Source organism: Choloepus didactylus, chromosome 4 (genome assembly GCF_015220235.1).
Source record: "Choloepus didactylus isolate mChoDid1 chromosome 4, mChoDid1.pri, whole genome shotgun sequence".
NCBI classification, from domain to species: domain Eukaryota; kingdom Metazoa; phylum Chordata; class Mammalia; order Pilosa; family Megalonychidae; genus Choloepus; species Choloepus didactylus.
Window position 1 is genome coordinate 94,264,283 of NC_051310.1, and position 22,190 is coordinate 94,286,472.

Genomic DNA, 22,190 nt, shown 5'->3' on the forward strand with positions numbered 1-22,190 from the left:
TACATACAATAGAATATTATTCAACTCTAAAAAGGAATGAAGTCCTGATACATGTGACAACATGAATGAACCTTGAAGACATTATGCTGAGTGAAACTAGCCAGACACAAAAGGACAAATATTGTAGGACCCCACTGATTTGAAATAATTTGAATAAATAAACTCATAGAGTTAGAATTTAGAATATAGGTTACCAGGGGTTGGGTTGGAGGTAGAGAATGGGGATGTAATGCTTAATTTGTACAGAATTTCTATTTAGGTTGATTTTAAAGTTTTGGAAGTGGATGTTGGTAATGGTAACACATTATTGTGAGTGTAGTTAACAGCACTGAATTATATATGTCACTGTGGTTAAAAGAGGAAAATTTAGGTTGTATACATTTTACTAGAATAAAAATTAAAATATAAAACATAGGACTTAAATATACACTGAACCCTATTTTAAACAATGGACTATAGTTAATAGTATGAAAATGTTCTTTTATGAATTATAACAAATGTACCACAGTAATACAAGGTCTTAATAATAGGATGACATATGGGGGAAAATATACCAAATGTAAACTGTGGCCTATAGTTAATAGTACAATTTTAATATTCTTTCATTTGTAATAAAGGTATCACACCAATGCAATGTGTCAACAATAAAGGGTATATGGGAATGCTGTATTTTCTACATGATTTTTCTGTAAACCCACACATCTCTAACTTTAAAAATTTAAGAAAAAAAATATTTAAGGACTTCCGTTCTTCAAATGACTCAAGAGAATAAAAGACAACCCATGCCTAGGAGAAAAAGTTTTGCAGATCACATAACTGATGAAGGAAATGTATCTAGAATAATAGACAACTCTCAAAACTCAATAATAAAAGAACCAACCCAATTTAAGAATGGCTCAACATTTGAACAGATACTTCATCAAAGAAGATACAGGAACGGCAAAAGAGCATCATGGAATGTTCAACATCATTAGTCTTTAGGGAAATACAAATTAAAAACACAAAGTCCTATGCACTTATTAGAATGGCTAAAACTCAAAAAACAATCCACACTAAGTATTGCCAAGAATGTGGAGGAACCAAAACTCATACACTGTTGGTGGGAATATAAATCATGCAATCGCTTTGGAAAAGCATTTGGCAGCTTCCTAAAAAGTTAGATCCAGCCACTCTACTTGCAGGCATTTACCTAAGAGAAATGAAAGCATGTGTCCGTACAAAGACATGTCCAAGAAGGTTTGACTGTTCAAAGCTGCTTTATCTGTAACAGCTAAACACTGGCAAAGACTAAAATCTCCGTCCACAGCTGAATTGGTAAGCAAATGGGGGCTTATCCACACAATGGATATTATGCAACTATAAAAAGGAATGAAAAATTGATGACACAGCATGGATGAATCTCAGAATAATTATGCTGAATGGAAGATGTCAGACGAAAAAGATGTACTAAAGAGTGAGTGGAATGGGCTTTCTTAGCAAGCAGGTCCCCAGTAACCGAGCCCCCTTGTTCTGGAAGACTTTGTCAATGGTTAGTGGTCATCTTTTTTTCCTTCAACTTTTTCCCCGTGTGCTTTGATCTCATTATGGACCTTTGCCTCCCTCTCCTCTGCCTCCTCTCTGTCAGGGGAGATGGAGTGTCCCTGCTGACCGCTTCCTGGGCTGTGACTCTGCCCCCGCAGAGGCTCACCATCCTCCCCTCCTCTCCGCTCTCCCCACTGCCGGATTCTGAACGGCCTGGAAGTGGGTGGGACACCCAGACTCAGTTCTTACCCCTGGCAGTTTACCTTTAAAACTTCTCCAGAATTCAGGTCGCCCGGGTGTCTTGTTTTCTGACTTTGCTTGCTGCTGCTAACTCTTTTTGGGCTTTTCAGGGTGGATGAAGAAAAGAAAAAGAGATGGTGAAATCCAGAGAAAGGAGCCTAAAATTGGAATAGATGCTGGGTTGTTCTTTCCTCTTCTTCATTTTCCTTCTCCTCTTCTTCCTCCTCCTCCTTCTTAAGTAAGCTTGCTTTTTCCCCTTAACTTCATTGGAAATTAAAGCAGACTTCTAAAAAAGAAAAGGGAAAAAAAAACCTACCAGGGAACAGAATAATTACTGTATGATTCCATTTATATAAAATCCTTAAAAATGCAAACTAATAAGTGACAGAAAAACAGATCCCCACCTGGGGACTGGGGTGGGTCAGGGAATTGTTACAAATGGGCGCGAGGAAACTTGTGGGTGAATGATATATTTGCTGCCTTGATTGTGGCAGTGGTTTCAAGATGTATATGTATGTCAAAACTTATCAAACTATACACTTTCAGCATGCAGTTTACCATATGCTAATTATACCTCTAATAAAGCTATTAAACAACACAAAATCATGCCTTTAGGTTTTTAAAAAGTGAGTCAACGAGGGGTGACAATTTGATTGGGAGAGCCATGTGGCTCACACTCCCCTTTGTCCAGTGTATGGATGGATGAGTAGAAAAATGGGGGTTAAAAATAAAAGCTCCCAGTCATCTTTAAACTTTAATTGTTCTTTTTCACTTTAATTTTTATTCTTATTACTTTTGTGTGTGTGGTAATGAAAATGTTCAAAAATTAATTTTGGTGATGGACGCACAACTGTATGTGAACAATTGATTGTACCCTTTGTATGACTGCATGATATGTGAATATATCACAATAAAATTGAATTATTAAAAAAAGTAGTCAACTTTAAGAAAAATAATAAGTTAAGAGGTGTACGGGAGGCATAAAGACAAGGCACGAATTGTGCATATGGACCTGGGATGACAGAAGCTTGGGAAACGTGGGCAGAAAGAAAGAGTGGACTCTGGAGTTAGCCTACTTGGGTTCAGATTCTGGCTCTGCCACTTACCAGCTGGGTGACTGAGGCCTGCATAGAATTATAGTTAAGAAAATAGACCTTGCAGCCAGAGTGCCTGGGTTAAACTCTCAGCTCTACCGCTGAGATGGGTGGCCTTGGGCAAGTTACTTAATAGCCTGCGCCTCAGCTTTCTCACCTCTGTGCCTCTAAAATGAGGAGAGTAACAGAAAGCGTCTCAGAGAGTTATGTGGATTCAATGAGATGATATGTGCAAAGAACTTGGCCTACCACCTGGCAGGTAATATGTGCTCAATAAACATTAGCTGTCATTATTAGTACCAAGTGAGCTGGTGACCAGGTTGCAGATAGAACTGGGTCATTTGATGCCCAGACCTGGGCTTTTGCACACTTCAGGGCTGCCTCCTGGACAAACAAACCCCCAGCCCCGGGGAGGGAAGAGTTGCTATATAGGTTGGCTCCGGGCCTTGGTCACAGGTGCTCAGCAAAATGTTCTGGATGGACACTGTTGCTTCCGGGCTGTTGGGGAACAGAGCCCATGGCCTATAGTGCTGAGTCCTGGGTGCCACAGACCCACCTCCGAGGCTGGGCTGAGCTGAGCATCCTCACAGTTGTGAGAATTCTTGTCCCCTGATGGAACCCTTTCCATATGCTTGGCACCGTGCTAAGCTCCATGCACCCATGCTCTTATTTAATTCTCTCTGCAGCCTGAGAAACAGAATCTTTGGCCCCATTTTTCCAATGAGGAAACTGAGTCTCAGAGAGGCTAGGTGGTCTGCCCAAGGTCACACAGCTAGATTGGCCCTTCCCAGCATGTGGCTCCAGAGCAGGTGCTCTTCCCGCTGCACTGTGCTCTGTCTCTCTCCCCACCTTGAGCACACTTTCCCCGGGGAGATGCTGAGAGTAACTGTGCTCTGCCCCTCCCCCTGCAGGGGTCTTGCCCTGGCTGCTTTGCTGGGCCTGTTCCTGTGGCTGCTTCTGGACACCTCCCGGCGGCCTGAGCAGCTGGTATCCTTTGCAGGAATCTGCGTGTTCATCATCATCCTCTTTGCCTGCTCGAAGCATCATAGTGCGGTGAGTGGTTGTCCAGGCCCAGGGCTGGAAGAGAGAGGATGGCCTCTCCACTCTGCTCTGCCTCAGCGCTGGGGCTGGAGGTTGGGGTGGGGCAGATGCCCCTGTTGGGGGAGCAATTCCAGTGGCTCAGAGCCGGCGGAAGAGCAGTGTGCTTGAGGCTGGTGAGGGCCTGGCGGGGCAGGGGCTGTTGCCTGGGGCTGCTGCCTGGGGAGGCCCGGCCATCTGCAGCTTGGAGGGACCATTTGTTTCCTTGGTGACATGGCCTCCGGTCAGTCCAAGCCTGGTCCTTGGGTCTGTAGGTTCAGTGCGCCCCTAGGAGACCATGGAGCCAGAACTCCAGAGACTGTCAGAGGATCCAAGGATTTCCTGGAATCGTCAGTCTGTAATAGTAGTTCTCAAAGTCTGGTCCACTCAACCCAGCAGCGTCAGTCCCTGGGAACCTGTTAGACATTCAAAATCTCAGGCCCCTCCCCAGACCTACTGAATCAGAACACTGGGGGTTGAGGCCCAGCCATCTGTGGTTTAATGAACCCTCCAGGCGATTCTGATGCACACCCCAGCATCCACCTGCCCGTTAAGGAGGGCCCTGCCTACCTGTCCCTGGTCGGGTGACTGGGCTGCAGCCCCTTCTCTTTCTCTCCTCCTCGGCTGAGCAACCACCTCTGGATATCAGGACCCTGTTATATAGTATGGCCAATACCAGGCCCCAGGCTACCGCCAAGCCTCCCCCAGTAGATTCTGCTGTGTTCCTGGGTTTGGGAGGTACCGCTGAGGAACTGTGACATGCTGCCAGGGAGAAGCAGCCCTGGCCAGTGCAGCTCTCCTCTGCTAAGGTGAAGGTGTGCTGCGCTGAGGGGTGTGGGTGGGGCAGCCGGCAGCCCTACCCATGGCGGAGAGATGGGGAGGGTCCAGGCAGGTGGAGGTTCCCCTGAACCGGACAGGAGCTGGGTCCTGGGCAGGCTGGTACCCAAGCCCAAGGCCAGACCCCCAGGCCACAGCTCTGCTCTCTCCCCCTAGTTATGAGCCAGGGACCCGGTGCCAGGGCATGCTCAAGATGGTCCATAGTCACACCACCCCTGGTTAGAACTTCACACCCCTGCCCGTCACCCAAGTCCATTACTGCTGAGAGCTGAGGCCTATTCTGCACCCCAGAGAGGCTCTGACCACTGGCACCAGGCGCAGTGCTCTGCTGGGCCTACAGACAGGCCTGAAGCTCCCAGGCACCCCTCGGCAGCCTCACCCTACTCCTAAGTCATTAATCTCCAAGTCCTAAGGAGCTGAGCTCACCAGGACCTTTTCTTTTGGTGGCAGGTATCCTGGCGGGCCGTGTCCTGGGGCCTTGGGCTCCAGTTTGCACTTGGGCTCTTTGTCATCAGAACAGAACCAGGATTTGTGTCATTCCAGTGGCTGGGAAACCAAATCCAGGTGTGTGGACTGTCAGGGAATGGAGGAGAGGCCATGGGAAGGGCTTGGGATTAGAAGGGTGGATGTGCACTGGAGCCCCAGACCGGGCAGGCACTGGGGCTGGACGGCCCACTGATGCCTCCTTTGGGCCTGCTAACCCTGGCCCCCCAAGTCCTTTTGGGGTGGGTCTGATATGGAAAAGAATCCCAGAATGGGGGGGGGGCCTTAGGGTCCCTGGACACCATGGCACTTGGCCCTCAGTGGTCATTAGTGATTTGGAACTTCTAATTGTTAAAAGAGCTTAAAAACAAAAAGACGAATGATTTACTTTTTGAAATGTAAAGCATAGAAGACACAAAGGTGATCTGCTCCTCACCTCCCTCTCACCGTCTTGCATCTGCACATGTTGTGTGGGAACCCTATATATATAGGGTTTTCCTATGCTTGCCTGCCAGCCAGGCCCACGGTCCCTGCACGGGCGCTGAGAGTTGCCAATCCGGTCACGTCCCCCATTTCATAGATGGGAACACTGAGGCCTGGACAAGAGAAGTGACTTGTTCCTGGGTCAGGAACTAAATGCGGGTCTCCTGTAGAAGAGTGGCTGGATTCCACCACCGAGACCCCCGGCCCGGGACGGGGACAGCGTGGGGGTGTGGGTGGGACTGTGACATCAGCAGGGGAGGGAGGAGGCGAGGTGTCACCTCGGACAGACTTCTCCACGTGCCTCCCAGGCTCGTTTCTGCCACTGTCCTTTCTTTACTGTCTTAACAGTGCTCATCCCAGGTATTTCTTTAAATTTATTGCAAAGCTGCCTCCTCTGGTGAATGTGCTTCACGGGAGAGAGTACCCAGGACTGTGGCTTTCCTCTCATTGCCAGGTGGTGCCCGGCACCTGGGAAGGCCCAGGGCCCGCGGGATCCGTTGTGGGGCCAGGCTGCCTGCGCCGGGAGAGCCCGAGGCCTTGGCACCCTGTCCCCCCCGGGCCCGGGCCCTGGACTGAGGGGAAGGCCCCGCGGAGCAGGCATGGCTCCCTGGCTCCCGCCAGCCTGCTTCTCCGGCCATCTGTTCCTCCCTCCTCCCTTCCTTGCCTCATCTGTGTTTTTGTTTTCTTTTCTTCATCCAGATCTTCCTGAGCTACACCGAGGCCGGCTCCAGCTTCGTCTTTGGGGATGCTCTAATCAAAGAAGTTTTTGCTTTTCAGGTCAGCCTGACGCTGGGGCTGTGGAGCCTTTAGCAACTGGCCCTAGCTATCAGGGCATCTGGGTGGGCTGGGCCAGGGCTTCTCTGAGCAGAGAGGGCAAGGCCTGGGGGGCCGGGGGGCGGGGGGACAGTGCGGGCAGTGTGTGTGCGTGTGCGTGTATGTGTGTGTGCGTATGTGCGTGTGTGATGGTTACTGGGAAGTTAATGACGCTTAATCCTCAGGGTCCTTCGAGGGACCCCTGCGACGTGTTCACCTGGTGATACGTGTTTGTGAAATTCGCAGATGTAAGATATTTCTGTATTATTTTTCTTAAAGATGGCCCCCAGATTATAGTATTATTGTAAGTCTGAGGACAGAAAGCTGGGGAGTGGGACCTGGGGAAGGGACGGTGCCTGTGGTGACCTTAGGCCCGGATATGCTGCAAGGACTCTGGGCCTATAAAGGACGGTTTCCAGGAACCTTTGGGGACCTCTAGGATCCTCTCAGGGTTCCCCTTCTTCAAGGTCCCCTCATAGGCCACCTCCACCAGGAAGCCTGCCCTGATTAGTCCTGTTGCGGCTGATCGCTGTCTCCTCTGGGCTCTCCTAGACCTTCCAGTCCCTCCCTCCCTCCTCTTTCCTTCCTCCCTTTCAACAGTAATTTATTGCACTCCTACTGTTGCATGAAACATTATAGAGGAAGTTGAGATGAAGACACTGTTCTGCTTCAGAGACCTTACTGTCTAATGGGAGAGACACACCTTAATTTAAAACAGGGCAGCCTGGGCTGAGTGTGCATTTGGTGTACACATGCTCCACTGTTCTTGGGTGGAACTGTGCTTGTATTGCTTCTTTCTGCAATTAACCACCTCTAGAGCACTGAAATGCCCCATTTAGAAAGAACTCCAGTTCTTGCGCTAGTTGAGCTCTGCCTGACTCACACCAAAATTGTCTAAAGACTCGGAGATTAATGACAGGCTTACGCTCCACTTCCAAACGCCAGGCAGGGAGAGAGACACAGAGCCCCGATCACCCATTAGCTGCCTCAGTTTTCTGCTGCTGCTGACCTGGCACTGCGGATGGGACCACTAGCACCGTAGAGCTAGTTGGGACCCCGTGTATAGATTTCTGAGGTTTCTGCTTTTTGTATTCACTCTGGCTATTGTTCCCAGAGCCTCCCCAACATGCTGGGAGTATTGGGCCTAGAAGACTTCCATCCTGAGCCGTGGGCTCATCCATGGATTTCCGGGCTGACGTTGAGCTTTGTCATGAGTCCCACCCTCCTGACCTGTGGCAAACCCCTCCCGGAGCCTTGGTGTCTGCACCAGCAGACCCTCTGGGGCAATGTCTAGACTATCTGAGGGGTTCTAATAATGTCAGTCCCAAAAGGAAAGAGGAAAGGGACTGGGTTCCCTGGAAAAATATGTTCAGTGTGTTTCTCTGAGACCAGTTCTGTGTCAGGAGGATATTGGGAAAGGCAGCCACTGTCAGCCCCCCAAAAGTGCCTTAGGACAATGAGACATTGATGTCTTCACATTTGTATAACGAAGCGGGGGCCATCAAAAGTTTAAGGGAAGACCAGTGAAGATCTGCTCCAGGGGGACTTCTTATGTCTACTAGACAGAGAAGTGGCTGGAAGCTTCTCACACTTAAAAAAAAAAAACCAAACACACTAAACGCTGCAATTCAACCTCCCCAGGCAGCAATCAGAGAGGTACAAAGGAAAGTGCCTGGGAAGTCCATGTAGGGAAAAATGACTCATAACCAGGGACAGTGAGGAAGACTTCTTGGAGGAGGTGGCATTTGACGTGCAGCTTCAGGACTGGAAAGATTTGGACACAGGGAGATAGGCAGGACCAGGAGGTGGCAGGGGGCAAAGGCGCAGAGGTGAGAAAGTGTCAATGTGTCTAAAGGTGCAGGGTGTAGTTAAGTTTTACAGGCACGTAAGCTGTTTGAAGGAAAGTATGGATTAGGGGATAAGGCTGCAAGTTTGGTGAGGCAGCACCTTGAGGGGTCTTAAATGCCAGGCTGACATATCTGGGTTCTGTCTCCAGGAAATGGGGAGCCATTGAAGGTTTTTAAGCAGGGAGGGAAACGACTGGAGCTTTGGGAGCATTAACATGTCAGTAAACTGTTCGGCAGGACTGTACACAGGATGCTTGGAGTGGGGGACCAGGGAGGAGGCTGCTGCCCTAGTCCAGGAGAGAGGCCCCGGGAGGGGGGGGGGCAACTAGAGACCCCTGTGAAGCTCATCACTTAGTTCCACATATTACAGCTGTGTTTGCATTTAGCTATTTTAGGGCAAGGCCCCGGTCATACTCATCTTTGTGTCCCTTACCCCACCCTGAGCCCTACAAGGCCCCACCCAGTGCCAAAGGGAAATTAAGGCCTCGTTACCAAAAGAAGTGGGGGAGGCCAAACTGCGAGCATCCCACCCCCACTATCTCTCATTCCTGTCCTGAAAGTGTCACTTGACCTGCTGCTGCATCTATTTGCTCGCCAGCTTTAGCTGCGTTTTCCTGCCAGCTTTCTTCCCTTGTGTCTCTCCCCGATCCCCTTTTAGCACCATGAATTCAGAGGCAATTCATTAGCACCAGGGGAGCACTCAGAGGTCTTTGGGCCTCCCCCTTGTGTGACTAACATCAAACCAAGTCCCAGAGGAGAGCAGCGACCCAGCCACCATCACCCGGCCAGTTAGGGCAGAGCCAGAGCCTGCCCAGGTCCTCCGACTCCCGCTCAAGCTTTATGTCCTTCCTTGTACTGTAAGTTAGAAACCAGTGACATTATGTCTCCCTCCAATTACAAAAAGCATCCCTAATATCAAAACTAATAATTTAAAAAAACATATTGGTGGCCAAGGACTTTGAGATTGGCCGTCCTGTCAAGGGAGAGATAAGAAGTGAGGTGTGTTTATCATTAACAGCCTCAGTATTTCCCAGGCAAATGCTAGCAATCTCCTGGCCCTTGGGAGGCCCTGTCCTCTGAACAATTCCTGGTCAGCGTATTGGCCAGTGGCCTCCTCAGCAAGGCAGGCCCCATAAGGAGGGACTTAAGCCAAGGGCTCACAGCCTTGGAATCCCAAAATTTCATTTATACCCTCGTTCCCCACAACACACACACACACACAACACAACTCACGCTGGCCCTCGAGATGGAGCTGACTTTGTTGGAGTTTGAATGGACGACTCAGAAATTTTCTTTCCATTTTTTCCGTGAATCAAGTGGACCTAGTCCAAGGCCTGTGGCCAGTTGCAGCTTGGGGAAGTCTGCTCTGACCTCACTCAGGCTTTCGGAGCCCCCACTGCTTCCTGCTGGGCCATATTCCAGCTGTTCTCTTCTCTAGGAAGTCGAGTCTCTGCCTGGGGCTTCTTCAGCCCTCAGCGTACCCTGTGCCAGGAGTCCAGGGCAGGCCGTATGTCAGCCGCCTCCTGGCTATGTCATCTTGATTAGTCATTCCACCTTGGATCCATCTTCCTTCTGGTAACTTTCCACCCATGTGACCAACCCCCACATTGCCGCATCTCAGTGCTCTCTCTCCGGGGCCTGCTGGTCCTGGAGCACATGCTCACTCATTCCTTCACTATCACTCCAGCCCCTGGAACATGCACCCATTTAATAAACTCAGCAGTGCTGCTCACATTTTCTCCCTAGGGAACCCCTAGGGTGAAGGAAATAACGTTTCCATCTTCCAAGATGCAGACTTCTGCAATTCCCAGTGGTCAACAGTGTCAAATTGAAAAAAAAAAAAAAAAGATCACATAAGAGAAGAACTGAGAGGTGCCATTGGATTTGGAAACTAAAGGGTCACTGGTAACCTTAGTGAGTGTGCTTCTCGGGGAAGCGAGAGGGAAGGTGGGAAGTGGAGACCTGGGTGGGATGGCTGGAAGGTGGGAGATGGGACACTGAACCAGGAGAGCTCTGAGGACAATGTGGCATCAGCAGAGGCAGATGAGAATGAGACAGAGACAGATGAGAATGAGCGGGCAGTGGGGTGAGGTCATTCTGGACAAAGGGATGGCATGAGCAGGAAATCAGGAGTTGTGTCTATGGAACAGCAAGAAATCCAGTTTATCCAGACTTTAGGTAAGTCCCTTCTGCTTTTCCGTAAGGTTGGTGGAGGGGTGACCATTGTACAGTTGTGTGGCCTCCGAGGAATCTTCCAATGTTGGGTTTTTGTGATTCATCATGACCTGGGGCTGATGACAGGGCTCTGTCTGCAACGCTGGGGCCTTAGCAGGTTGGGAAGGGGATGGGAGTTTGCCCAGACAGCCTTAGCAAGTCAGCCTCCTGGATTTGGGAGGGTGGTGAAGGGAGTTGGGTACAAGGAAGGAAGTAACAAAAGTCTTCAACATCTTGTTGTTAAGAGCCCGGCTAGGCCCTCTCCAGGGAGAGGAGTGAGCAGGGTCATGTCCTTATGGGTTTCCTGCACGCAAAGCCTGTTTCCTGGTAAGGAGATTCTGTTTGCTCAGAGGGTATGGTCTAGACTCCAGACCAGAGGTTCTCACAGTGACGTGTCCAGACCAGCAGCATGGGCATCATCTGGAAAGACCAAATCCCAGGCCCTACCCCAGACCTGCTCAAGCTGAAACTCTGGGGATGGGGTCCAAAATTTGCATTTCTCACAAGTTCTCAGGTGTTGCCGGTGGTCCACAGACCACACTTTGAGAAGCTGGAAGTTCCATCTTCCTTAAATTACGGGTAAGGACTGGTCCTAGCAAGACCAGCCCACTTTAGGTTTCTGCAAAGCGGTATGGTCAGGCCTTACTTGGGTCTGCTACATCCTGGGCAAGTCTTTTCTGTGAAGGGGACCCCACATTGCTCCAAGGACAGAAAAATAAGCTTCCAGGACTGGCACCCGGGCAAACCTCCCCAGGGTCATGGCAGGGCTTGGGCAAGCACCTCATGGCCAGAATGCATTCTGCCTCTTTCCAGGTGTGTGATCTCAGTCAGGTTACCAACATCTCACAGCCTCAGTGTCCCCATTTGTGAAACGGAGGCAGGGGCATCTGCCTCACTCCACAGCTGTGAGGCTCAATGAGTCAACCGCATGCAGGGTACCCGGCACACAGTAGCCACTCCCCAGCTCCCCCTGCCACCATGGCATTTCCCTCCCCCTTCCCGCATCAGCCCTGCCTCGGGCAGCCTGTTCTTCTGCCATCTCACATACTGCAGACCTCAAAGGCGTTCCTGGCTGAGACATCACCTTGGCCTGAGTCCTTATTTAGTATGAAGCATCCCAGCTTAGAAAATCAGGAGTCACCTCTCTTTTGCCACTCACCTCTCTCTAGACAGTCACTACTTAATCCAAAACACAGCTTCCCTCCCACCCCAAATTCCCATCTAGTAGTAGATGGAAAAGGCCTCGTGGTTGCTGCCAAGATAAAATCCCAATTCTGCAATGGGGTTCTGCTGCCCTGGACACTCTCCTTCCCGGCTTGGGCCCGCCTCTGCCAGCTGGAGCGGAAGTCTAGACAGTACGTGATCTCCTCTGCAACCTCCTCTCAGGGAAGCAGAATGAGTTCATCACACTCCGTGTTGTGGTGTCTCCAGCACACGCAGGCAGGAGGAGTCGTGCCTGGGGCTTCTCAAGCCAGTGCCTGTGTTCTTTGTCACATCCCCAACTGCAGTGAAGTTGGTGACAGATGCAGCATGGAGCAATTCCAGATAAAAAAACCCATGTCTGCCATGGTGCTTATCTGGAAAGAGAGAGGGAAAACCACCCAGGAGGGCTGAGTTTTCACCTCATGCTGAGGCTTCCAGTGGCAGGATCTATGTTCTCACAGGCACAATTTTGTAATCCCGATTCATCCTGAACTAGAGCCTAAATTTCATTGCTCAACACCCTCTCGTCTTAAAAAAAAAAAAAAAAGAGGAAAAAAGTCCTTCCTCAACCCAATACCCCCCACCCCAGCTATTGCCCCCTTCCTTTCTCCACAGCTAAGCTTCTTGAAAGACTTGTCTATTCTTGCTGTCTCTACTTCCTCATGTCCCACTCTCCCAATGATCCCCTGACATTAGGCCTCTGTCCTCACCCTCCCTCTGGCACTGTTCTTACCAGGTCTTCAGGGACCCCCCAATTGCTAAACCCCAAGGGCCCATCTCATCCTTACCTTCCCCGAGTACTCTGATGCATCAGACATAGCGGACCAACCACCCCTTCTGGAAACACTGGCCCTCAGTTGCTGGCACTCCTCTTTCCTGGCAGCCTCCCACCTCGCTGGCCTTTTCTACGGGGTCTCCTTCACTGGCTCCTCCCTTCTCTCTCCCCCCTTCAGTGATGCTGGACCCTGTCCTTAACGGCTCTGTCCTTTGTCCCTGCTCTTCTCACTCAGGGCAGCTTCCTTGTTGAACCTCCTCCACTTCGTGGCCTCAACCTGCACTCCCACGTGGGCAAGTCCCAAACCAAATTCTGGCCCAGACCTCTCCTCGGAGCTCGCACTCTTTTAGCCACCTGCCCAATGGACATTCCACTTGGAATCTCAAACCCAACAAGTTCAAAACTGAACCTATGATCCTCCCCCAACCCTCTCCTCTACCTAGACTACCCCACCTTGAGAAATATCCACCCATTATGGGGAATTATCAGAACAGATGACAAATTCAGAAATATCAGAAATAGAGAAAAAAAGAAAATTCCCAGTCTCAGCACACAAAAGCAGCTACTTTGACTACTTGGGTGAATGGTCTTCCAGCTTTTCTTCTATGCTTTCAATATTCCAATTTTCCCACTTAACATTCTAGCATAAGAATGTCCCCATGTTATTATCAATTCTGCATGACTTATTATTTTGAAACTGTTTGGAACACAGATAGAACAAACATTGCCACAGTACCAAAGGGTAGATGGTAAAAAGCAAGTCTTTCTCCCACTCCTGACCCCCAAGTCACCCAGTTTCCTCCCAGAGGCAATCGCTGTTACTGCTCACTTGATGGCCACATCCTTCCAATGATATTCCATGCTCATTCAAGAACACACACACACACACACCCTTCTTTCTACACAGACAATAGCATAGTGTACACCCCTTTCTACACCTTCCCTTTTTTTTTTCATTTAGCAACCTATCTTAGAAATCACTCCCTATCTGCCCATAAAGAACTTCCTCATTCTTGTTTCATGACTTTTCATGCACTTTTGTATGGTCAGACAAAATAGTCATTAAAAAACTAGTCATCCACGGAAAGTCAGTTAAGTTGCTGCCAGTCTTTACTGTTATAAGTAAAATTGCAATGAATAAGCACTAGGTGGGACAGTAGGCCTGAAGGAGGGAATGGATGTAAAGAGGAGTTTTGAAGAAAGAATTGATGAAATGTTAGGCCTAGTAAAAAGAAACAGGGTGGCAAGAGGAGGTGCTGGTTGGAGGTCCATGATGATTCTAATTCCGAGCTTGATGGCATCGGGTGGAAGCAGAATACCAGAAAGGTGAGTGTGCTCTTGTTCATGCCACAGCTTGGGAGGGAGGTTAGACCAGAGTCATAGCCCAGGGATGGAGCTCACTGAGGAGGGTGGGTGCTGTGCAAGGTGCTGCTGAGTCAGCTCCTTTACCCTCACTGCAACCCGGAGAGGTGGGCCTTCTATCACCATTTTACAGACAAAGAAGCAGGTACTAATTAATGGTGGACTCAGGTCCCCCTCCTTCTACCACAGCACATGGCCTTGTCTGTGATGAGGGGAAAGAAAGGGATGACCTGTGGCATGTCGTTGTTTAGAGGGAGCAGATTGCTCAGTGGTGTCTCCAAAAAAGACCCTATATGTGCCACATGTATAATTCCATGCCTGGAACTCGGAGCTTCTCCTCTGATCCTGTCTGGCCTCTGAGTGTGGCAAAGCTCTAGATGGAGTGGGCTGTCTGGGTCTCCTGGGCCTGCACAGGGCCCTGCCTCTAACCTGGGGACTTCACGCTCTGTTTCTCGGCAGGTGTTGCCCATCATTGTTTTCTTCAGCTGTGTCATGTCAGTGCTCTACTATGTGGGCCTCATGCAGTGGGTGATCCTTAAGGTGAGTTCCCAAGACCCATTATCCAGCTCTCCCAGAATCCCCTGCTCCTGAGGTCTGCACCCTCCCAGAATCCCCTGCTCCTGAGGTCTGCACCCTCCCAGAATCCCCTGCTCCTGAGGTCTGCACCCTCCCAGAATCCCCTGCTCCTGAGGTCTGCACCCTCCCAGAATCCCCTGCTCCTGAGGTCTGCACCCTCCCAGAATCCCCTGTTTCTGAAGTCTGCACCCTCCCAGAGTCTACTGCTTCTAAGCCTTCTTTCCCAGAGCCTCCTACCATGAAACTAAGGAGAAATGGCACCAAAATCCAATGTGGCTTTTGTGGGAGGGAAAGTTGCAGTCTTGAGCCTGCACTGAGAAGTGTTAGAGAAAAAAATAATTCATGTCAAAAAGATCTTATGAGGCCCCACCCTGATGAAGATGGCAGAGTGAGATGCTTCAGGGCTCCACCCCTCACAGAAGCTTTGAACAACCAGCAAGGGCAGGCAGAAACATCTTTCTCAAAGCTCCAGAAAACAGTTAAAGGACTGTAGTAACAGGGCACAGTGCCACAACAAGAGAAAGTCTACTTAAAAGTGGTAGGATCTTGTGGTGCCCTGGCTGGCTCCTCCTTTACCCCCTCACCTACTCAGCACAGAGCCAGCCCATGGTTTCAGTGTGGCTCTCTGGTCCTGGTTCAGTTCTGGAAAGAAAAGAATAACCCTTGTGCATATATGGGAACATGTATGTCTGGCCCAATCTGTTTAGTGATAGCACAAGAGAATTGCCATGCCAGAACTTGCCCTGCATGTAAAAGGCAGCTCCACGAGCTCTTCTACCTACAAATTGCTGTAGGAGAGCAGTCAAGTGGCTGCCCTGGGGCAAGGGATTGCTGGCTGTAGGACATACAGTGCAGTGCCTGGCACTGTGAGGAAACTTTTTCCTAAGGAAAGGGAAGAGGGGAGATACATTTATGGGTAAATGGGGAATTTCCAGTGCCACTTGCACATGCTCAAGACACGTGTGCAAAAAGGACCACAGGGGTCTTTCTGCTTTGGCCTGAAACTATTCTCTAAACTGATTGTATGGATAAGCCCTGAAGGAGAGCACCCACACAGGTCAACCTGGACCTGCAAAGACTGGGAAAGGTGTTTGTTTGTTTGTTTATTTATTTGTTAGTTCCTGTTCTAACAGTAGCTGGATACAGCTTAAGGAACCGACTCCTCAGTGTATAAATTTCAGTGATCACACATTAAAATATCCAAATGTCCAGGTTTCAACAAAAGAATTCAAAATATACAAAGAAAAAGGAAATGATGGCTAAGGCAGAGGAGAAGATTAAAGCATTAGAAACTCTCTCTGAGAAGGAGCAGACCTAGGACATACCAGACAAAGACTTTTTAAAAAATAGTCCTAAATATGCTCAAAGAGCTAAAGGAACATATGATGGTTAGGGTCATGTGTCAACTTGGCCAGGCAATAGTGCCTGTAAGAAAGGGTTAAGTTCAGCTTTCACATAAAGACCACGTGGGATAGAGAAAATGGAGATTGGGCAGAAGAACTGGCTTAAACTAGCCCCATAGTGAGGGGAAGGAAAACAAGAGAGAGTGCCATGACGTAAGTCTAGAATCAGTGCCAGTTCCTTATGTGGGAAAGATAACCAGGGTTACTGGAATGTAAAAGAATGGGGGGGTTATGGTCAAAGGTGGGAACCCTCAGCGGGAAATTTAAACCAGATGAGCTCTCTCGGATAGGCTGTACAATTCAAAATCCCAAAGGCGGGCTAGTTAGCTCTCTCAGATAGACTGTACCCTCTGGAGTACCCAGCCAATGGAGAAACAGGGGAGTGACTTGTGTTTAGGCCTAGGATATAAATTTTTGCTGTGTTCTTTTGTTCGGTGTGCCTGCCATGTTTCTGGCTATGCGTCCGTTCTTACAAGATTGTGAATAAATTCTTTTCTTCTCCACAACTGGGTGAGCATTTTTAAGGTATAATGCTTGTTTCTAACAGTGCCCAGTTGTCTGGTCAAGCAAGCATTGGCCTAACTCACTGTGAGGACATTTCATGGGCTTAAATCATCAGTAAGTTGATTACATCTATGGCGGATTACATCTATAATCAACTAAGGGGAGTGTCTTCCACAATGAGAGACATTTAATCCAATCAGTTGAAGTCTTTAAAAGGAGGAGTGATGAATTGAGCAGTCAGAAGAAAGAATTTACATCTCTACTTCAGCCAGCCAGCCTCTTCTGGGAATTCATTGAAAACCTTCATCAGAGTTGTGAGCTTCCAGCCTGCCCTATGGGATTTGGACTCGGGCATCCCTACAGTTGCATGAGACACTTTTATAAAATCTCAAATTTACAGATATCTCCTGTTGATTCTGTTTTCCTAGAGAACCCTGACTAATACAGCTTTGGTACCAGAAGAGTGTGGTGCTGCGATTTGCAAATACCAAAAATGCTGGAATGGCTTTATGAATGGATAAGGGGAAGATTCTGGAAGAACTGTGAGGTGCTTGATAGAAAAGGCCTAGATTGCTTTGAAGAGACTGTTGGTAGAAATGTGGACACTAAAGGTACTTCTGATGAGGCCTTAGATAGAAATAATGTGTTATTGCAAACTGGAAGGAAGGGGATCCTTGTTTTAAAGTAGCAGAGAATTTGGCAAAATTGAGTACTGGTACTGGAAGGAAGGCAGAATTTGAAAGTGACATGCTGGGATACTTAGCTGAAGAGATTTCCAAATTAATATAGAAAGTGTGGCCTGGCTTCTCCTTGCAGCTTGTAGTAAAATGTGAGAGGAAAGGGATAAGCTGAGAACTGAACTCTTGGGTACAAAGAAACCAGAAATTGATGGTTTGGAAAATTCTAGGCTTCAAGAAAGTGAGACCCCAGAGTCTAGTGCCTAATGTGAGGATTTAACCAAATATGAAATCAGTCAGTCATTTCAGTGTGAGCCAGGCTTGGAGATGGTGTTATCCAGAAAGGATTTGTGGAAAGTCCTATTGTCTGCGAGTTGGGACCCCTGTATACTGCAAGCTAAACTGACAAGTTTGTTGTGGGATCTGTATAAACAGAACCACTGCCAGACTGGACTAAAAAGAGATAGAAAAGGGACAGATTGAAGGAAAAATGACTTCAAAGGCAGAACCATGGAAGCTGAGGTCTGGAGTCAAGAAACTTCAGGCCAGGAGAGCAGACCCACCCCTGCATGTGGAGATGGCAGTGAGAGACATGCCCTGGAAATGCTCTGAGAGAAAGCCACTGGAACCAGAAGCTGAAAGCAATAAAATCCAGGAGTGTAGGAGCAGCAGATGCTGGCCACGTGCCTTGCTATCTGACAGAGGAACCATGGATGCCAGCAGCCTTTCTTCAGAGAATGTATCCTCTTGTTGAGGCCTTAATTTGGACATTTTCACAGCCTTAGAATTGTAACTTGTAACTTAAATCTATTTGTTAAAAGCCAACCCATTTCTGGTATGTTGCATTCCGGCAGCTTTAGTAAACCGAAACAGAATACATGGACAAGAACTAGAGGAAATCAGGAAAATGACAGATAAACTCAAAAAGAATATTAATAGAGAGTTGGAAATTATGAAAAGGAACCAAAGAGAGCTGAAGACCACAGTAACAGAAATTAAAAATTCCCTAGAGGGGTTCAACAACTCATTGGAGCTGAGAGAAGAAATCAGAGAACTTGAAGGTAAGACAATTGAAATCATTCATTCCAAAGAACAGAAAGAAGAAAGAATGAAGAAAAGTGAAGAGGGCCTGAGAAATCTATGAGACACCCTCAAGTGTACCAATATACGCGTTGGGAGAAACCCAGAAGGAGAAGAAAGAAAGAGGCAGAGAGAAAATTCAAAGAAACAATGGCTGAAAAATTCCCAAATTTAACGAAAGTTAGGAATATACACATCCAAGATGCTCAACAAACTCTAAACAGAATAAACCCAAATAGACCCACACCATGCCATGTTATACCCAAACTGTTGAATGCCAAGGATAAAGAGAGAATTCTGAAATATACAAGAGAAAAGCAACATGTCACCTACAGGGGAGCCTCAATAAAATAAAGTGCTGATTTGTTATTGGAAACCATGGAGGCAAGAAGGCGGTGGGATGACATATTTAAAGTGCTAAAAGCAAAAATCTGTCAATCAAAAATTCTATGTCCAGCAAAACTGTCTTTCAAAACTGAGGGAGAGTTTAAGACATTCCCAGATAAAGGAAAGCTGAAGGAGTTTGTCATCACTAGACCAGTCCAGAAGAGATGCTAAAGAGAGTTCTGCAGGTTGAAAGGAAAGAACAATAGACAATAGATCGAAGCCACTTGAAGAAAAAAAGATCTCTGGTAAGGGTAATAATGGGTAAATTAAAATGCCAGTACTATTGTCTTTTTGGTTTGTAGCTCCACTTTTTACTTCCTACAGGATCTAAAAGGTAAATGCATAAAATGGAATGATAAATCAGTCGTTTTGGATTCATAATATATAAACATGTAATTTGTGACAATTCATGGAGGACGGAGGGGTATAGAAATATGGTTTGCATATATTATTGAAGTTAAGTTGTTATCAAGGAAAATGAGATTGTTGCAGATTTAGGATGTTACCTTTAAGCCCCATGGTAACTACAAAGAAAATATTGTAGAATATGCAAGCTCATGGAGACAGCAATTAGAGCACACATTTCTGAGGTAGGGGGTGTAGGAGGAATGGTAGTTACTGCAAAGTGGGTGTAGGGTCTCTGTTTAGAGCAAAGGTTTAGTAATGGAAGGCAGTGAAGGTAGGTAACATGGTGAATGTGATTAATCCTACTGAATGGTATGCTTGGAAGTGGTTTAGATGGAAAGTTTATGTTGTATATAAAATAAAATCAAAAAAAGCAACTAAAGAGACAATGACAATTAAATGCAATATGTGATCCTGGATGGGATCTAACAAGGGAGGAGAGAAGGCTCAAAAGGACATTATTGGGACATACGTAAAAATTGGAATGCAGATTGTAAGCTTTATATCAATGCTAAATTCCTTGAACTTGATAACTGCACTTAAGGTGGTTATATAAGTGAATGTCCTTGTTCTTCGGAAATGATAGCATTGTGTACAAGGAGTATGATATGTACAACCTACACTCAAATATTCAGAAAATGGATTGATAAATAGACAGATAGATAGATGGATGGCTAGATTGATGGATAGATAGAACAATATGGCAAATATGGCAAAATGTTAAAATTGGTGGATCTGGGTATCTGGGGGGGAGGGGATTAGGGGTATGTTGGAGTTTTCTGTAAGGGGTTTGTACCATTTTTGTAACTATCGTGTAAGTTTGAAAGCATTTCAAAATAAGTTTTAAAAAATGACATGAGAATGTAGCAGTGGGCCATGTTGGCCACATTTAGCTGGTATGAATGTCAAATCCAGTGTTCATAAATCTGCTGCACAAAATCAGGTGCAGGAGACAGCGCTGAACAGCATTGGACTTGGCAAAACATTTCAAGGTTTTGGGTAATTGAGCTCAGAAGGAACCAGCCCCATCAGGGGGCTTCCAGAAATGCAAAAACAACCTGCAATTATATTCAAAGCACAGTATGGCATGAGGGAGGGGATTGTCCCAAAATCTGGAGACCATGTTCAACCAAGGGGCTATGACAACCGAATCATAACCAGGAGAGTGAAAGGGCTTGAAACCAAACCCTCCACAGAATGTAAAGGAAGTAGGAATGATGGGCTAGAAAAGAGAAGGCTGGGGTGGAGGAGGTTAGGACAAGGGTAGCTGTCTTCAAATACTATCAAGGAGAGATTAGGGGAAGGGCAGCCTGAGAGGTCCAAGCATTGGGCAGAAATTCCAGGGAAGCAGATTTCCTCTTGATTAAAAGGAAGAACTCTCTAATGCAGTGTTTCCCATAGCAATTTTTTTTTTAACAAAACTTAGTACCACAGCATGCTAATAAATGATACTAGGTAAAGAGATTCCATGATCCAATAATTTGGGAAAAGTAGGCTAAACACTAGGCTAAACAAATTTAAACATGTTTTTTTTTCATTCATGACTTCTCAAAGCATTTATTAAGTTATTGCTTATTGGTAATCTCCAAGGAGAGTGTGTATACAGAGATTGCCAAATATGTTTGACCAGGGAATTCTTTTTGCCTGGAGAATGACAACACACATTTAGGAAGCTCTGCTTGAATGATTAAAGCCATTCTAAGGTGGAATGGGTTGGCATTGGGAAGTGATAATCCCCCTGTCAATGGAAGGAGATGAATGGACCTGTTGGGGAATGTAGGGTGTGGGGGTCCTATGTTGGATTGGAAGTTGGAGAGGAGACTTTTAAATTATTTCCAGCCCCGACTCTCCCTGATTCTGGGATTTGCTGATGCTTACGAGTGCCCTGCTTCCTTCTAGATTGCTTGGTTGATGCAGGTCACCATGGGCACCACGGCCACGGAGACCCTTAGTGTGGCTGGAAACATCTTTGTGAGCCAGGTGGGTACTGCAGTCTCCTGCCCTCATATTCATCATCAGTATCCTGGAGAGGGTGGGGTGTCCTGGGTCTCCGGAGCTCTGATTCAGAGAAAGAGCTGTCTGAACCTTCTCCCAGGGTTGCCAAAGGCTGCTGCCCCATGGGTGCACCGTGTTGGAAGTACATGCTTTGCCTGGGTCACCTCAGGGAGATGCCATCTCTCTGGTACCTCCTACTGCTCTAGGCTTAGTCTAGCTTCATTATCTTACAGACTCACAAATCCTAAAAATGGGGCCCAACTTTCTCTTTTTATATATGAGGAAACTGAGGCTTAAGGGATAGGGATGACTTGGCCAAGATCCCATGATTGTAAGTCAAGACTTAGAATCCAGGCTTTTTCCTTCCTGGCTAGGGCTTTTTCCACTACGTTACTCCCCTCTTTCTGAAAGTGTGTTTTCCAAAGTAACTCTGATTCTGAAAGGCACTGACAATCCTGGGTCCCTTTCCAAAGGCCCTGACCCTCCTGCAGGTGAGACTCTGAAGAATGTTCCAGATCCATGTTGATCCATCTGCCAAACATTTGAGTCACCAAGAGACACATTTGTCAAAATAATGCCGTATATGATTGGATAGTATTAGACTCTTTGGAGAATATTTGCATCTTTTTGCTATGGTGCATGCATATTGAGTGTTCAGCATTTCAAATATATTTTTAGCCAATTAAAGCAGACATGCTCTCAAATAAATGGTGCTAAAATCCCTCCAAGTGTTCAAAATGAGGCAAAAGAGGAAAAAGGATACCAAAATTACAAAAGCACTTATTTTGTAAATGCTGCAAGTGTGATAATTTTTTTTTTCTGAGAAAAAGTAAAATTTAGGTGAATGTGGCAATGGGTGATGTGAAGAGCTCCCAAGGTGAATTAGCTTTGGACAAGTTGTTGGTCAATTTGATCTAGACCTCAGGGTCTTCCTCTCATTTCCCCCAAGGTGAGAGGATAGGGAACCTTCAAGGATACACTGCATCATTTCAACCTCTAGATGTTGGGGAGCCTGGGCCCTCTTTTATAGCCACACTCCTTCCATAGGGGATCACACTGGCCCCATGTCTTTAAACACTTTAAATGCCTCCCAGGTCCTGAGCTGCAGTCCTGACCTCTTCTCCAAACTCTGGTCTGATATATCCAATTGCCTCCTCAGCCCTACACTTTGATATCTAATGGGCATCTCAGACTTAAGACACTAAGCCCAAGCA

General features: G+C 47.2%; 1 protein-coding gene across 7 annotated transcripts in view; it reads left to right on the plus strand.

The window, feature by feature from the left end:
- SLC28A1 (solute carrier family 28 member 1) overlaps positions 1 to 22,190 on the plus strand; it is a 53,407-nt gene that overhangs the window by 15,602 nt on the left and 15,615 nt on the right. For 6 of the 7 annotated variants that reach the window (XR_005216368.1, XM_037833132.1, XM_037833133.1 and 3 more), the window contains 5 exons: positions 3,767 to 3,908; positions 5,220 to 5,333; positions 6,435 to 6,512; positions 14,409 to 14,489; positions 20,881 to 20,961. Coding sequence is in view for 6 of the 7 variants with exons in the window: in XM_037833132.1 (XP_037689060.1) it covers positions 3,767 to 3,908; positions 5,220 to 5,333; positions 6,435 to 6,512; positions 14,409 to 14,489; positions 20,881 to 20,961 (496 nt within the window). In the remaining variant the exon portion in view is untranslated. The remainder of the gene's footprint in view (positions 1 to 3,766; positions 3,909 to 5,219; positions 5,334 to 6,434; positions 6,513 to 14,408; positions 14,490 to 20,880; positions 20,962 to 22,190) is intronic. The other variant, XM_037833134.1, reaches the window with a different exon arrangement.